The sequence below is a fragment of the Temnothorax americanus genome, unplaced genomic scaffold (assembly GCF_048541705.1).
Source record: "Temnothorax americanus isolate GAGA-0224 unplaced genomic scaffold, ASM4854170v1 Scaffold8, whole genome shotgun sequence".
NCBI lineage: Eukaryota > Metazoa > Arthropoda > Insecta > Hymenoptera > Formicidae > Temnothorax > Temnothorax americanus.
In genome coordinates, this window is record NW_027509802.1 from 2,932,384 (window position 1) to 2,950,180 (window position 17,797).

At 37.8% G+C, this 17,797-nt stretch overlaps 1 protein-coding gene and 1 long non-coding RNA gene across 3 annotated transcripts in view; one reads left to right on the forward strand and one right to left on the reverse strand.

Annotated features, from left to right (window-relative positions):
- The window catches only part of LOC143907182 (uncharacterized), a 148,380-nt gene that overhangs the window by 62,770 nt on the left and 67,813 nt on the right, over positions 1-17,797 (reverse strand). The gene's annotated exons all lie outside the window — the stretch shown is intronic.
- LOC143907301 (uncharacterized) overlaps positions 5,920-17,797 on the forward strand; it is a 31,134-nt gene continuing 19,256 nt past the window's right edge. The window contains exon 1 of the mRNA XM_077423986.1: positions 5,920-7,515. Within this exon, the coding sequence (XP_077280112.1) occupies positions 6,567-7,515 (949 nt within the window). The 5' untranslated portion in view covers positions 5,920-6,566. The remainder of the gene's footprint in view (positions 7,516-17,797) is intronic.

Below are 17,797 nucleotides of genomic sequence, written 5' to 3' on the forward strand. Positions count from 1 at the left end.
ACTTGCGTGTGTGTCGGCAGGGGCAACCAGAGGAAAGATCCCACCGGTGCGGCTCACCGGCAGAGTTTGTCATTTCACTAATGACTCTGAGACAAGATCTCGGATCCAGATCGCCGCTTCCTTTCTCTTTCCTCGCCTTCGGTAACGGCATAATCTATTTCTACTGTCTAATCTCGCCGCGAAATCTACAAACTTTTGCATGTCTGATCACATTCGTGGTGGCTGCTTTCGGTGCCTTACAAGTGGCGTTTCACGAAGAAACATGCACTTTTAGTGAATCGTAACGAAATTTTAGTGGACCGTAAAGTTCCGCCGACATTCTCAATTATGCCGGATTTTGTGCAGGGTTCTCCTCGTGCGGCTATCTACCCGTATTTTGTCCTCACATATGAAAGCTTTTATCAAGCTTCATCTGATGACTCGCGAAGCAAAAGTCGGTCATAAAAAAGTTCAAGATGAAGTTAAAATAATAAATCAATTAAATGCCCTAATCAAAACTCAAAGTTTTTTCGATAAATAAAAAATACAGAGAGAACAAATTAAATATCTATTAAAAAGATATTATTATCAATATTTGTCATTTACACTCAGAATCTAATATTGTGGTGGCCGGATTGCAGTGCTTGCGGCGCTTAAAATTAGCGATACAACCGCCACACATGTATATGTATCAAGAATATAAAATTTATTTCTGAAGTTGACAAATTGTAATCTGTATTAGTCAAGCTTCAAAAAAATTGTTCCAATATCTGCGTGTTGTTTTGGTATCGATTCCGCGGCACTTATATTGTACATATTCGTATGCAGATGAGAAAAACGAAGGAAACGAAAAAACCAGTCAGAAAGCTAGGCGGGCAATATCCGCCTTCTCAAACCCTTTCATACCATTGGCCGTGACCACGCAATAAATCGAGCCATTCAGCTTAATGATTAATTAAATATAATGACTGCACCCCTCATCCCCTTCCGTCCCCGCCCTCCGGTTATGACTGATGAACCGGCTAAGACAATATCTGTCTTGTGAGCCTTAAACCGAATGCAGACATAGATGCATGACCACGCTCGGAACATTGTGATCACATGAGAAACTATATGTATGTATGTGTCACACCGGATTATGCGTCGTTAGTTTTGTTGAGGTGTAATAAAGCGATCAGTTTGTGCAAACTAAAAATCGAGAGAAATATTGTGGAACTTGGATAGCCGCAAGTAATATAGATCACGCCATAATTTTATTTTATTTTCAATAAAGTTATTTACGTAATAAAATTATTTAATAAAATTAAAAATTATTTTAATAAAATTATTATAATTTTATTCTTATTTAAAAATATACATTTGCATGAATAAAACAAATAAATATTTTTAACGTGCAGGGTGCAAATATACACATAGTATACAAATTTAATTGCGTGTAATAAATTCTAATTGTGCAAGCTAATATACAAAATAGCAAGACAATGGGACCGCTGTAAGCGCTTTTAAAATTCTTGTAAGACCGTATATGTATTGCACAAGAAAAGATGCACCTTCGGAGCACCCGGTGAGTTTATAAACTCGCTCACGCGTTATATACGCATAGATTTGTCTTCGCTCGATGTCTCGCGCTGTTAGTAAGCAACAGAAGGTGGATGGAAAGCATCATTCAGTCCATGCCTCTTAAGTACACGAAAGAGCCGCGAGTCCACCTTTATGGTAGTTATTAATATCAAATAGTCAGCCACCGTGCCCATTACGGGCATAATGGGACACCATTTTTTGCCGCGACAATGAGGCACCCCGTTAAAATGCTCGATGTATTTGCATTATTTATGCGGATGATTAAGCTACGTTAATATATTCAACGGCACGACGTAGAACAGAATAATGTTAGACAAAGATCACGTATAAATAGCACGCATGTATATACCGAAATGTGGGAGACTCGTGAAAGATTAAATTCGCATATATACACGCCAATATAAAGCAAAATTGAACTCTAGTCTGAAGTTGAAACTGCTCATCATTTTTCCTTTTCTATGAGAGAGCATAAATCATCTCAGTTCTGTTGCCGAAGTTGCCATAGCGCTTTGAAGGATGTGCATATATATGTTCTACTTCCTTATTTGATTAATTATTACTCCACGCGAGGTAAAATATCGTTAATCATTCGTTCGACGCTTTTCTTATTTACCAAAGTGTAAAGGAGGTATATATTTAAATAAAAATGAAAACTTAGCTTTTACTTCGTCTTGGATTGATTTTCATATTGATAAGATTAAATATGTCCCATCAGTTTTATATAAATAAGATAAGTTAAAGAAAAGATTATAGAGAACTTAAATGTTTTATATCAATGAAAGCAATGTGTTTAATTAGATACAAGTAAATACTGCTCCCAAATTACTTTAAGAGGATATAAAACCAACGGGGAAATATTTTATATGTATATTTTTCTTTCAATAAATCAATTGTTATGTATACTTCCAAATAACATTTAAATTATTCCCATTAAGAACGCGAATAGCGTGTAAAACTCATGATACAAACATTTAGTTCCACGAATACAGATATATGTAACTTGTTAGATGATGCAATCTGCAGTTTTCAAGTTTACTTTCAGATATCTTCATATCTATCGGATTACAACTATTTACTAGTAAGTAGATAAGACTCGATCACACACACAATCATCATATTTGCAAGTAATCTATCAACACATATAGAGATAACATATATAATTAAATTAGAATAAACTACCATTTATGGTCCGAGCTTGGATCTTAGTAGCCTAGTACTATTTCTGTGTGTATATATACACATATTTTTCAACTTGGTAAATTGTGCGCCGATTCTTTGTTGGACTTAAAACATAACTCACTAACAATAAGTTGAAAAATATGTATATATATAGGGTAAACTCGAATATAATGGCCATACAGGAAAGATGGCCAACTCATGTTCATTCGATGTTTCATGGCGAGCTAGATTGAAAGAACATAGGTTGGCCATCTTTTCTGTATGGCCATCTTACCCGAGTTTACCCTACACACAAAAATAGTACTAGGTTACTAAGATCCAAGCTAGAATTGTAAACGGCAGTTTATTTTAATTTGATTGTATATCTCAATGATCTTATTTTACTCAATAATTATAGATATTTCATACGTATAGTCCGAGTACACGTAGTCAATTCTCCATTTCTTCAGGAATAACAAAACGTTGCAATCTATTGTATGCCACTATTTGTTATACCGTCTCCGAAATTCGTACCTGTTCTGGGAAAACTTTTGAAATTTATATTCTATACCTGACAAAAGAATTTGTATTCTACACACATTTGTATTCTACAACCGAACAATGTTGAATATTTTGCGAGAATTGATCAATGCGTTTGCAAAATTAAAACACTGAATCGGCATGTTTCATATAATTGTTCCGTTAAAGTCTACCGAAGTTTACCTAGTGTACAAAAAAGAATTGGAGATAAAATAGTTTTCTGACAGAATGCCTGACAGAATGAAAAATCATTCCATACTAAAGAAGAAACTTGCCAAAAAGCATTCATATATTCTCTACCGTTACTGCGCATTTTTTCAATGTTAAAACATTAAAAAATCATTACCTTATCGCGCTACATATTCAATTATTTTATACACCTTTTCTGTCACATTTTTTTTAATTTATAAAAAGTTAGTAATGTATCCCTATTTCTGAAAAATAAGTTAATAAATTCTGATTGCAGGTTTTTACATTAAAAGATTTTTCTATCCACAACAGTAAAAATTAAGCAACTTTTCTTTTTCTAAATAAAGATCTTATTTATAGCTAAAAATTATCATGTTCACTATGTTGGACATCAATATTGTAGAACTTTTTTATCAGTAGGATTAATAATATGAGTGTATATTTAGAATATAATAAATATAAAAAAATCTTTTTTAAGTTTACTCATTCTATTTTGGGAAATTATTTACTAATTCTGTTTCATGCAAAAACCTAAAACAAAAAGATTATACTTTGATTTTAGGATTTTATTTTGTCTTTATACTTAACATTGCTGACTAATCGCCAGCGAAAAGAACTGGACAGTGACAATTTAATACATAATTTTCCTAATTCGTGATTAGATACTAAATTGAATATAATTAGATACTAATTAAATTTCTGTCAGGATTGTTCTTGTGTCTTCTGTCAGGATTTCTGTCTTGTGTCTTTCTCACCGTTTTCTTGCGCGTTTATATCGAACATTTGCATTCGGTTAGATTTGAAATATCCGCCATATCCGAGAAACATAAAAATGTTCGACGGTACGAATTACTGCAAGAGCAAGTTTTCATCGTAATTACCGGTTAGGCAAAAAGGAGAATAAAAAAAGGAAGGTGATGATGGATGACATCGCTGATAACAGTTCGACGATTAATAATTACGTGTGCGCACGCGAGAGTAAAGTCACATTTATTTAGAGCCAACAATATGGCGAATAAAGAGAGAACGAATGAGTGCTGTTTCTATTTATGTGAACCTTCTTTAACAGCAAAATGTAAAACAGATGTAAAAAAAATTAGAGAATGGATTTGCCTGGAGCTGCAGCTTTATGAATGCAGAAATATAAATGAATTTGTTTCTGTTTTTTCTCATTACCCCTATACATGTGCATTGTGCATATGTGTTTCAAAATTACTTTTGTTTCTTAAAATAACTAGTTTGTTAAAATTATGTTTTTCTTTTAATTACTCCAGACGGACACTGATCGTTTTCCCCCCTGTACCCTTCATATGCATATATGTTTGTGAAATATATTTAATATTAGTCAAATAACGTATTTGGAAAAACTGCACGTACATACACTGCAAATCCAAGTGTGTTAGGTATTTAGCTAAAACTCTTCTTATACACATTTCTTGCCATTTAAAATTACGTCATTTAACACGATTGAATGTACTAACTTTTAATTTAATGCGGTTAAACGTGTTAAATGACGTAACTTAAAACGCCCAAAAATGTAAGAAAAACTTCAGTCAAATGTGTCATTTTTAGACGTTTATGCATGTAAAATTAACACACTTGGATTTGCAGTGTAGCAGCATAACGAAGAAGTGTAAATTATAAATAGAAAATTATTTTAAATTTTAATAAATTTCGTTTAAAATAAACTTAATACCTATATATCCAAAATGTTTATTCAATATAGCTTTTACCGCATGTGAATCATTATTATTGCAAGTATGGCCGTCGTCTTATCTTAATGAGATTTCGTTCGCTCGTATAAGTGGCGTCTGTGTTCTCAGGCCTCGATTGTTCTTGATTATCACATATCTATCATCAACTATCGCACGATAAAAAGTGAAACCTAACGTTTTAAGAGTTAAATAGAAGAAAAAGGGTTCGAAAACAGGCGCATAAAATCTCTGCATAGTTGTACGTTCCAAATGACATTTACGTATCAAAAGACTGGAGGATACTTCTTCGCGCGCGTATACGACGTGCATAAAATCGCGAAACGTGGCTGCGCGCCGTTTTCGAATAACAGGGCGTGAACCGCACGTAGAGTCTCGACATGCGCCTTGGTAGATGCAACGCCTATCTGCCCGTGGTAAATTAACGGGCACCTCCCCGTTCGGCAGCCTCCAATGACTGGTGATGCCGTCGGCGCCAATGGTACGCTGGTAACCGCCAGGATACGTTCACCAGTGGTAGGGACCATGGTTTACATTCGCGCCGTCAGAACGATTCGGAAGGGGTAGAAGGCGGTCTTAACCACAGTGGGGCGGCAAAACACCAGGTTGGACAGTGTACTCGGGATCGAGCTGCGGCGAAACGAGGAGGGAACGAGAAACGCGCGCGACTCGTAGAGAAAGAAGGGGAATCCTACCGGACTCCGAAATCGGACGCACGTCGCCTCGGTGGGAGTCCTTTACTTTCAGTCCCGCTGTGAACGCAGCGAGGAGCGCTACGTGTGTTTTATCCTTACCGCACCCGGGACGCCGTGTACTGTCATCGCCGCGTTGTTGTTATCGTCGCCACGTTCGTCACTGATAAAGATATTGTGTTTACTTCACGAAAACCGAGGATGTGTAACACGGTCGCGCGCAAGTGACGGAAAACAAATAATCGATCGAATGCTAGGCATTCCAAGAATCATCTAAAAGTGTTGCAATTTGCACGTGACGAATATATCTTCAAGCGAGGTTTACGATGTTGTACGTGAAACGTGAGATTGCTCGCTAGTTGGGACAGAATGGGACTTGTGTTGACATGGAAGTATGAATATTACGAGATATGGATTTCACGAAAGCTTAGAACAGGCAGCTTAGTAAGACCAGTGATTCTAGAATGAAGTGTACGGTGGCCTGTATGCTTTCTGTATCAAGTACTCAATTCTGCGCTATTCAATTATAGGTTTCAAAGATATCCCGCGCGATCTATAATAATACTTGAGATAGGGAATCAAGTCCAACGACGTCAAAAATGTATCAAACATCACCCTTGTCTGATAAGCGCCTCGCTGCGACCTGAATCACGTCGTCGTGGACAAAGTTTTTTGGCGCTGTTTCTGAAGAATCAACGTAACGCCAATCGCGATAATGAGTTTTCTAGAAGGTATGCCATCCCACCCGCATCATATCGTCAATCTAGGCATCAAGCTGTCACCCGGAAGTGCCGGGGCAACCGGTGGATTAACAGATCCCGGTGCGAACATTCAGTCACCTCCAGGGGCCGAGGCACCGTCCCAGCAACACCACCATTTCCATCCTCAAGGTTACCCGCCGCATCATCCTCACACAGCTCCCCACATGGCTCCTCACATGGGCCATCACATGGGTCACCATCCTGGTTATACCCGCGAATTTATCATTCGACGGGAACACGAGATAGCAACGGCAAGTCCTACCACCCCCGAAAGTGGTGGACTGGGCCTGTTTACGCCGCTGCATCACGACGGTACGGCCGCGACGATGCAGCAGTTTCCACATCATCCGAGTCAGCACCCACTGACCGCCACACACTATCCTGGGCACTATCCTCAGGACACCAGACCGCTACCTTCTCATCATCAATACATCGGCTCGCCGCACATGACGCCGACCGCAATCCACCACCAGCAACACCCAGCCATGAACCATCCGAATCATCACAGCGCCTTCCTCAGATTCATGAGGCCTAACGGCGTCGGCGGCGGCCACGCAGGCACCATCGTCAGCGGCAGCCGACGCGAGATCACCTGCATGTGGATAGACCAAGACCCGGGGTTACCGGAAAGTGGAAGAAAACTCTGCGGCAAGATTTTCACTACCCTTCCAGACATCGTGTCGCACCTGACAGTGGACCACGTGGGCGGACCTGAGTGCACAACGCACGCGTGCTTCTGGCAGGGTTGCGCGCGTAACGGTAAGGCCTTCAAGGCCAAGTACAAACTCGTGAATCACATACGAGTGCACACCGGGGAGAAACCGTTCTCGTGTCCATTTCAAAATTGCGGCAAAGTCTTCGCCAGGTCGGAGAATCTCAAAATACACAAGAGAACGCACACTGGTGGGTACTGTCATTATTTGTTACTTTTTTCACCTCTCGCTTAAACTACTGTCTCTTTTCTCAGCAAACTTTATTGATATCGTTAACTCGGCTTTATCACGGCGCATATGACGACTTTCATACAGTAAAAACTGATTGACGTCAGCAACGTTGATGTCGAACGACAAAATCTAATTAACCTCACAGATTTTATCTACGCGAGACGCGTAGACAAAAAAACGCGGCATAAAATAGTTTTCGTTTTCGTTCTCTCGGGATTCCGACCCTGAGAATTTTTCGGATCCCTTCAACGTGACGCGTTCACGATCTAGATGCCCGGGTTACTCTCACAGATTTGAATCGGAATCTCGAATGACCTTTCCACGAACCGATTCATCTCGGTGTCTGGAAAGTATTAGCAACGTTTTCGAGATCTGCCGCAACCCTTCAAATCGCATAAATTATCCACATAAGCTAGCTACTTCTTCGTGGCGTGAGTCACTCTCGAATCTCTCGCCGGAACTCGACTGAGCGTGAGAATGATTAATACGGGAACCGACCGTTTACTACGTCGCAAAGATTACGCGGACAAAGAGAGGGGAGATTTTCTGTGCCATTAGCTTAGTTTCGATTTCAACCAAGCGAGATCGCCAAGCTTACCGTTAGAATCGCATAAATAATCGGGCAGTTACTATATCGCTGTGTCTCTCTACTCTTTATCCCGTGGTTTTCTTATTTCTTTTCCATTCGCTTGTCTCATCCACGAGACGCCCCTGGCGCCTTGAGCCGTTTCAATATAATCAACCGGCTGTTTACGATGACAAGAATTTTTCGGGGCGCAATTAAGAAATTACCGGGCCATATATCGTGTCGTTTTATGCCTACGGCGCGCTGGACATTGTATTTACATATTTATTCGTCAGGCGAGCGTCCCATTGGCCGAAGCGACGGCTAAATGCTAGGCGTTAGCCGTGTCGTTGCTGAGCTGCTGCTCTCTCTTTCTCTCTTTCTCTATTTTATATAGCGGATTCCTTTCTAAAGTTATTAATTCCATCGTGTAGTTTGTTTTCCACGTGTTTGTGCCTATGTGTCTTTTTTTTATTATAATTATTTTACAGTAACCCGAGTAGAAAATATACCAGACATAGCTGGTTGCTGACCACTCACTGGCCATATTCTTATTTATTTTTTACTCGGGAAGTTATATTGTCATACGGCAGGATATTAAAGTGAGTAAAATAAATAAAGTGAATAAAACTACAATAGTTTATGTTATATTATTACCCACTTAAAAAACAAATCGGAAAGATATAAAATTATCTCGTCTTCGTTAAGCAGCCTATGAACATTTATAACAGCTAATGAAATATTTCATTAAAACTAATAATTCAAAAGTAATCTTTCTTTGTTATTACTTGTTTATCGAAAATGTAGATAAATAAATTAAATTACAATATAAACTTCTCAAGGTGATTAAAATTCAATTCGCTGTTAAAAATTTACAATTATTAATTTGAAAGTGCCACTGCACGAAAAAATCTAAAATAACCTATAATAAAATATAAAATCATATCTGTTCAAAAATTAAATGTAAACAAGTCTAGTGATTACAAGCTCATAAACCAAAGTAACAATTACACATTAATAAAATATTTTTTTTATTTTTCTCGTATTCTGTTTAATATTCTAATTGCATGTTACTTATCTATCTTTTATGCAAGTAAAATAAGATATAAATTCATAAATTAAATTCTCACAAATATCTGAACAAATAGTCTGTATCAAACCGCATAATTAAAAATATATTTTACCAATAATACAGTAATAATATAACAGTACTTTGTTGGTTCTTCTTGATATAATAATTTAAAAATTACACATAAATCTTTAATATAATCTATCTTAACTTATTCTACGACCTTAATTAAAATTAAAGAAAAAAGACTACTGTAAATAAAATAAGTAAATAAAATATAATTATAAAATATATTACCAGTAATTTCAACTCTTGACTAACTTAGAGAAATCTATCATCCCCATCGCGTAATCTAGAAACACATGCGGTAACATGTCAGATATATATATTATTTTGCGAGCACCCACCCGCTCTTAATGACTTTTAATAATGAAATCGCATAGGGGGTATGCGTCCGGAGACACATCAACAGTCGCAGGTGCCCGTATTTTCGTTCACACGATGCGAATTCGTGCGCTCATCGTCATATCCACCCCGTGCGCTGGGGGCAGTATATCACGTGTGATTAAATTTCGTTTTCATTTATAACAAACGCCACCCTTCCGACGCCATTGTGGAGTGTGAGCTCTCTCTCCCATGGCCTCCCCTCTCAACGGTACAGTTGACACTTTGGGACGCCCAGATCGACATTGTGCCACCCTCTGTCGCAGATTGGGATATATATTGTTATAACAACTATTGTCTTCTATCGAGCGCTTCAAGGGTTTAAGCCAAAGTAAACATTTAAGTCTTTTTGTATTGTTTAAAAGTTCTTATCTTGGAAATAATCTTGAAACTTTATATCTAAAGTTTCAATATTTACAAAGTTACAAAAAAAGAACAAAATTAATTTGCGAATAAATTTATATGTATATATATGTACGTGCTTTAGTATTTTATATATTTTATTATTTATGCATTTTAAGTTTATATATTTTTTATTATGTTTGTAAAATATTACAAACCAATGATTTTCGTTTTCAGTGCGTAGAAACATTCTATGCTTTTTAATCTGATTAATCTTCTAATCGCACGTTTTGATATAATAATGAGATAAAATAAATTGTTCGTTAATGTAAAATAAATTCTAAAAAAGATTATCGATGAATCAACAAACCAACAAGAAAGACCTTCATATAAAATTCAGAAATAATTAAACTGATATAAGTGTATCAATTCAAAGAAAATTGACTAGCAAACCATCCTACATACGAAGGTTTTCTCAAAATAATAACAAAATAAATTCAAAATTATTTAAATGCACTTATTTGGAAAAATAACATAAAATAAAATTACATTACCGCCAATTGCAATATGTATCACTGCATGTATTTTTATAGGTAGCAATAATTGCCTCTTATAATAATATAAGTTTTTTAAATAAAAATTGACGATACTTGTCATACAAGCATCACATGGAAGAAGATAAACGATATAAAGATACCGCAAAAATTCGAACAATACTTGTCACAAGCATCACATGGAAGAGGACAAACGATATATAATAGATACTGCAAAACTTAGAATACTGGAAACATCAGCAGAGCAACGTTTTCAGCGAAAAAGAGTCAGACTGATCAAGAAGAGAAATGCATCAAATAACGAAACAACAACTATATAAACTATATCAATGACTAACAAGAAGACAAAACTACGAAATTTTGCATTATATAATTTTCAATACAAACTACAACCATGTTTCTCAAAATTATACTTTTCAGATTAGTAATTGATAAATAAAATACTTTGCAATCAAATTTGATATACATATTTTTAATACCTTGTCTATCTAATCACGTAATAATTTAATTTAATTTTGAAAATATTCCATTTTGCTATTTCAATAAACTACATATTTTCTCTATATAAAAAAATAACGATAAATATAAAGTAAACAGAATATTCAAAAATATACAATTTGTTAAAACGCAACATTGGCACCCTGACGTAAATGTGTTTAAACTTTGTTCGAAGCGATTAAAGGCGCCGAGATGAATGAAAACTCATTTCTATTCGCATACACGGCAACGACAATCCTCGCGACTCCCTCGTCGAAATAAATTAGCTTTTTCGAGAAACAATCCTCGATCCATGCACGGCTTCACACATTGTTTTCACACATTGCTCGTGAACGCGCGCGTATACACACATCATATACGCCTCTTTATTACGCCTCCTTTTTTCTCCTGCTCTTCTCGCTTCTTCTATTCGTCGAAATACGTAAATACGATTTGGCAGCACTATTCTGTCACTCAAGTGGTACCGTAAATATTTCTCTCTTGTGTATATTCCACATATATTCCGCTATTGTTTGATTCAAACGAATTGAAATAAATTTAAATCGACAAACGAACACATAACTCGGAATTATCTGAGAAGTTATTGCTTGAAATTAAAATATGTAAATTATGATGTTTATACGCAATTATGTACATACAATATATGCATTATATAAACAAAATATATAAACAAGATTTCTTTGAAAAAATCGACTTCTGAGATTTTTCATGCTATCTCTCTATTTCTTTTTTTCATTTATTTAGTTACATTGCTAGCAAATAATTATATACATATTAATTATTATCAATAAAAAATGTTTATTACATATATATATATAATGTAATAGATATTAAATACAAATAATTATATTCTTTTTCATTCATATTTGTTTCGACTATTGCATTAGTGGCATTAATTCATAACCGATCATATTTTTCTCGTATTTTTGTCTTTAATTATGTTCTCCAATGAGAGAACATATTTTAAACTCTAATACTCAACTTAAACTTATTCCCTAAACATTTTATTGTTGTATAACATACGAAGATAATCAGTTTTTCATGTAGAGAATTATATTAATATATTATGATTATATTATCATAATGTTGTAATATCGTGCTTCAACATCATAAGGATCTCAAGCGCAAATAGCCTAGTACGGGACTTGGTGACGTTGCGTTTAACGATGATCGATGGAACGCAGCATCCATTAGCATAGAAATGATTTCGAGTCGCGGCATCGGAACGCCAGTCTACCATAAACTGTACGACAATACGGCGAATTGAGGTATAGACTGAAAATATTGCCGTTTATTACGGATACTCGCGAAAAGACGCAGAAAAAGGTAAGCAACTGTGGTGACCGGTCGCAATCTGTTCGCCACGCGATTGGGAAATAAAGCGCGCGCTGTCGAAACGTTCTCTCCCCGATCTGTCCTATTAATCCGCAGATGCGACCTGATGGAACGGCGTCGGTCATTAGGCTAAATCGATATGCATTTTAAAGCAGCTTATAGTCCTCTTCGCCCCTTTCCTGCAACGGAGAGGGCGGCGAACGGACGGGGGAAGGGAAGGTGGAAAAAAAAGTGCAAAGAATAGTCTGTTATGCGTGAAACCGATCTCGCGTGTGCGTGGAACGGGCAGCAACGATTGGTCAGATCGACAATGGATCCCACAGCTTGTACGCCATTGGTCAGGATTTTCGGAGGGTTAGACAGCGGAGAATAGGGGGATGATACGGGATGAGTCGTCGAGGGGACGTGAGGAATAAGCGTTAAGTAGGGGGCGAACCACCGTGTCGAGAAAGGGCCATACGCGCAGGCGAGTAAATGGCTACTTATTCAAGCTGCGACGCGACTCGCCTGTGAAAGAAAGTATGCGAACCGGTTCTGCTAATCCCTTAATTGTCGCCGGTGATGATAAACAGAGCGACGACAAGCTCGCCGATTTTTATGGAGTAAACTTTTCCAACATTTTGGCTTTTCTTAACACATTACAAGTGTGACGAGCCACGAGAGCACTGTTAAAATATTTTTTTCAACAAAATTGACGTCTAATTAATTATTATATCGATTCACGTAAGCATGGATGTACGATAAATTTGAGCGATATCAAAATCGTTAATTATTTGTTATCGAATGTTTATGAAAAAGTTAGGATACCTCTATTTTATTCTGTATACGTACGCACACGTGTATCTCGGTACGACGTACGATATCGCCGAGAAGCGCTACTATTTTGCCGGAAGTCGCCTCCTGAAATGGCTCCAGCGGAATTACCGATCCGGAGGAGTTACCGATGCTGTGAGTCGCCGCCAATGTACAGGCAATTACTTTCAGGCGCGGAGAGACCAAGGTACTCCATATTTTTGCGCCGTCGGGGCACAACGGAGAGAGTGTAAACCCTGGAAGACGCGACGTTGGGAAAATAGAAGCTGGTGGCTCGCCCGTGTCCGCCTCGCGGGACGTCGGCGAGGGGGTGCGTCTCTCGAAGAAGACGGTGGAAGACCGGAAAGGAAGGGAGGACGATAAGACGAAAGAGAGAGAAACCGGATCGGATAGAGAGACCATGAGAAATTATGAGAAGAGAAGTACGGGGCCACACGAGAAGCGTTGCCCGAAGCGTGAGACGATATTTGCTCAAGTGGAAGGCCGCCGGCTGGAAATCGACAGCGATCGGCAGCGCCGATGTATACCGGGTGTATTTGTACGCGTGATAAAACCAACGATGGCTCAGAAGTTCTCGACAGACGATGAATTAGGTCCAGCGAATTCGTGGAACAGCGAAAAATTGTTGAGACAGACACACGTGTTACATAAGAACCACGTCCTGATACAATCAAATACGAATTTCAAGATAGCTCGATAGATCGAGTAAATAATATCAGAAATTAAAAATTGCCAACCCAATATTGTCTACGAAAATCAAAAAAGTGGTAAAATATATACAGAACTTTTTTTTATTGTAAATTTATAGGCGACAGCGGAAAGGTTAAAGAACTTAATGAAAGAAAGAAACATAAGCTAAGAAAACTTGATGAACCTTAAAGGTTAGCTTAAGGGAATTTAATGACGCGGGTTAAGCGGTGTCAGTATATCACTGTGTCTGATTCTCTCTCTCTCTCTCTGGATTTACTACAAAACCGTCTGCTATAACTATACTGCAAAACCAAGTTTGGACATCTCCTTGCACATAGATCTCAGTTCTATTCTGTCTTGAGACGACAGCACTGAAAAAACTGATTATACAATGGATTAAGCGTAAATTTCGTTTTGATCTCAACGAAATGCTTATGAAACACCAAAAAAGGCGTGAGTCGATTCATGGCGCAGTACCTACTGTGTGCGCGAAGTTAATAGACCGTAAACCTTTTTAGGTGAGATTTCGCGAAAGAAAACCATTCGGAATTTATGCGTTTTGCGTAACAATACCAAGAGCGATACTTCTAGGAACGATGACAGCGGCATTGCACCGAGGTCAGACAGAGGAACGATGCGGGCGCGAGATTATCATATCGACGACTTATCGGAATCTTTCTGTCGGGAAGATCGATCGAAACGAGCAGCCAGCGCACACCTCGATCGGATCGAGAAATTCGATTTGGAGATAACGCGCATCGTGAAATCAGACCGCAATCCTCCGGACGGTTACGGTTGACAGATATGTACAATTCCGCGATATTTCTCGAGAATGCCCGACAAAGATCGATAGATCGTCGCGTATCTCCGACGCCATTGCCAACGAAACGAAAGCTCGAAATAAAAAAATCATCAAAAATTCAGTAACCCACGTATCGATTAGTTTTGAATTAAAAATCGTACCATCTTATTCTGGACCTTTTCTCCGTGTAAAAAATTCAACATTAACAAGCTCTTCGAGAATAAAAATCCGTGATAATTTTTTTAACTTTTATAGACAACGGTAATAAGCTCCGTGTTTTCTTAAAAAAAAAGAATGTAAGCGTGAAAAAGAGGGCACATGTTGCCAGATAAAATAATGCTCGATCACGGCAATACCGTGTTTTTTCACGTGTTGCAAAATGAATCACCGCAAGTATCGTCGGCACGGGAAACAACGCGGAAAAGTCCATGGACAGGCTTGTGGGTCGATAAGGGCGAGACAGTTCTTCGCGCCTGCACCTCGAAAAGCAGCCGCCAATAAAAAACCACCCCACGTTCCTGTTTATACCGCGCTCTTTGTTACTTGACCGCCCACACCTTCATCGATCGCCCGACACGACGCGCTCGCTCATCTTTTGACAGCGTGAAATATAAGGCGAGAGGCGCGAAGAGGAAACTCGAAATATTCCCGTTATTTTTATATCGAAGAACGAATCGCCATCGCTAGATAGATAATTGAACAGATCACGATAAATCGACGTTATCCGCCACGCGCGCATAATACGAAGGATTAATCGGTGAAAATTGAAGCTACCTCCCATTTCTCATGTCAAGATAGTTGTATTCTTTTAGAACACAGCGATTTACGCGGTTCAAATAAAAATGGATTGCGCGATAATTTAGGATATTTGTTTGTTTTGTTTAAAAATCTTGGTAATTCGCCCGCAAATTATGGTGTTCTGTAGAATATATTCGAACCTTATTTATTATGATATGCTGACAAATTCACTGTATTCTCACATTCGCGATGAGTTCCATAACACATTGTTTTCAAATAAATCTAACGAAGTCCAAGAAATGACTAAGCAAAGCCCAGATCAAGGCTACGAAAATAAACGTACATTATTTATAAATATTGTAGACTAATGTATAGATTGTACAAACTTATCTTATATCATATCAGCCGAGAAATTTGCAATATGAGCTCAATTTCTCGCAAAAAAATAAATTGTATGTTTGCGGTACATGAGCCTTTTAATTATCTCTCAGTACTGAAGTCATCTCTGACATGAATCTCACTAATAAACTCTATATAAAATATCTCTATATATACTTTGTATCTTAAATATCGTATTACATAATGAACTCAGTGAATCTAGACATCTCTGTAGCCATATCCCAAGTTTTATCGCATAGATAACTCGACGTATTGAATCAGTAGGCCTGATTTATGTTTTCTCCCTCACCTCTTCAAGTTAGGAGGGTCCGATGCCGAAACACTTATCTCTCTCGCGAAACTGATTTAGACAGAAAGATTTGTTGCAAAAGTGGCGGGTGCCCGGTCGTCAGGCCGACTTTTAGTCGTAGCCCCTGGCATTCTCTCACCTACGAAAGCTCTAACGATCTCGGCTATATGGTCCAACGAGGGTGCCGAAAGCGCGCCCTTAACCCGTCAATTTAGTTCGCAACGGTCTATAAAAATTGCATAACTCATGTCCCACGCGCGCAGAGAAACTAAAAACAGTAAAAATAGTAATCAAATAACGATTAACATGCCAACGGTTTGCATATACTGCCGGTGAAGTTTGAACCGCATACATCTATTATCAAAGTAATAAAGTCTGATGCAAGTTGGAAATTTTTTGCATGTAGATTCTTAAAATAATTGTAATAAATATACTCTTCATCTATTTCTTTGTTATTATCATTACTAAAAACGTAATTAAATGTAATAAACTTGTGCGCATTAAATTATCTCGTCTTAAAACTCGTGTTTTACTAAACAATTTTTCATAAATTAGTTCTGTATATTATCATTTCATTCAAAAAAAATTATTTAAAATATCAGTTTCATTTGTTTTTCTATTAAATAACTTATATCTTTCTAAGATTGTACATATAATCAATCATTTAAAACAAACATTGATGCAATCATTCTCTCTCTCTCTCAAGTCCTATTACTCGTGTCCGAGCGTGGTGACTTCTCTTCATATACATGTGTTGTGCACGTGGATTATACACATTGTATATGGAACCTACAGTTTAACGCCGATTTCGAACAGCAATTTTTTAGAGAAGTTCTCGTGGCAAGACATACTCTCGGTGGTTTGCCATTGCCTTCCGAGAGGAGAACGAGCGAATAAAATTTTCTAGCTCTATCGAGAATCGAACCCGGGACCTCTTTGGCTCAATAGACCAGTGCGCTGTCTACTTATAGGCCACGCTCGTCCTCCTCTAGCCACGCAATCATTCTAATAAGATAATAATTAGAGTATTGAATGTTGAAAAGTGACGTGTTTGCAAAGACCAAGTCTGCCTCTGATTTGCCGGAAACGAGCGTTAATACAATTAATAGTGTCGACAATCAATAAAGACCGGAACAACTAAAACTCGGCTTGAAAGATGAAAACCGAACGCCACCATTAAACATGAAACTCGCAATGAAACCCGTTTGTTAACGGAAATTGATATTGTCAATGCTCGGGTATCCGGGATGTAGATATATATGCAGCTAGTAAATAGATATAGGTAGCACTAGTAGGAAATCGAACGGCACGCGAGTGGCTTCCCCGAACCCGAAAACAGGGCCAGTTAATTACCTCTCTAAACGCACGCGTGCCTACTCTTTGGCGATAGACGCTGGTAATGGCTGGTCTCTTGATCGCTCAGCTGAAAAAATAACGAGGCGCCGCGCTTCCTATTCCTTCCCGTAACTACGAGCGCTCGCTGATGCATGCACAAAATTGCTTCCATCATTAACGTCTCGTGTGTATTTGGATTGGACAATTTCATGTCGCTTATTTTACAACATACGATAACAAAATTTATAAATTAATTTTATTTCTTTTTGCACTCTACATCCGAGATGCCTTATATTGTTATGAGATTTAAGTCTTGATTTTTGTGATTTTTCATAAAAAGAAAGATTTCCTCGTCATCACGTTGTCTA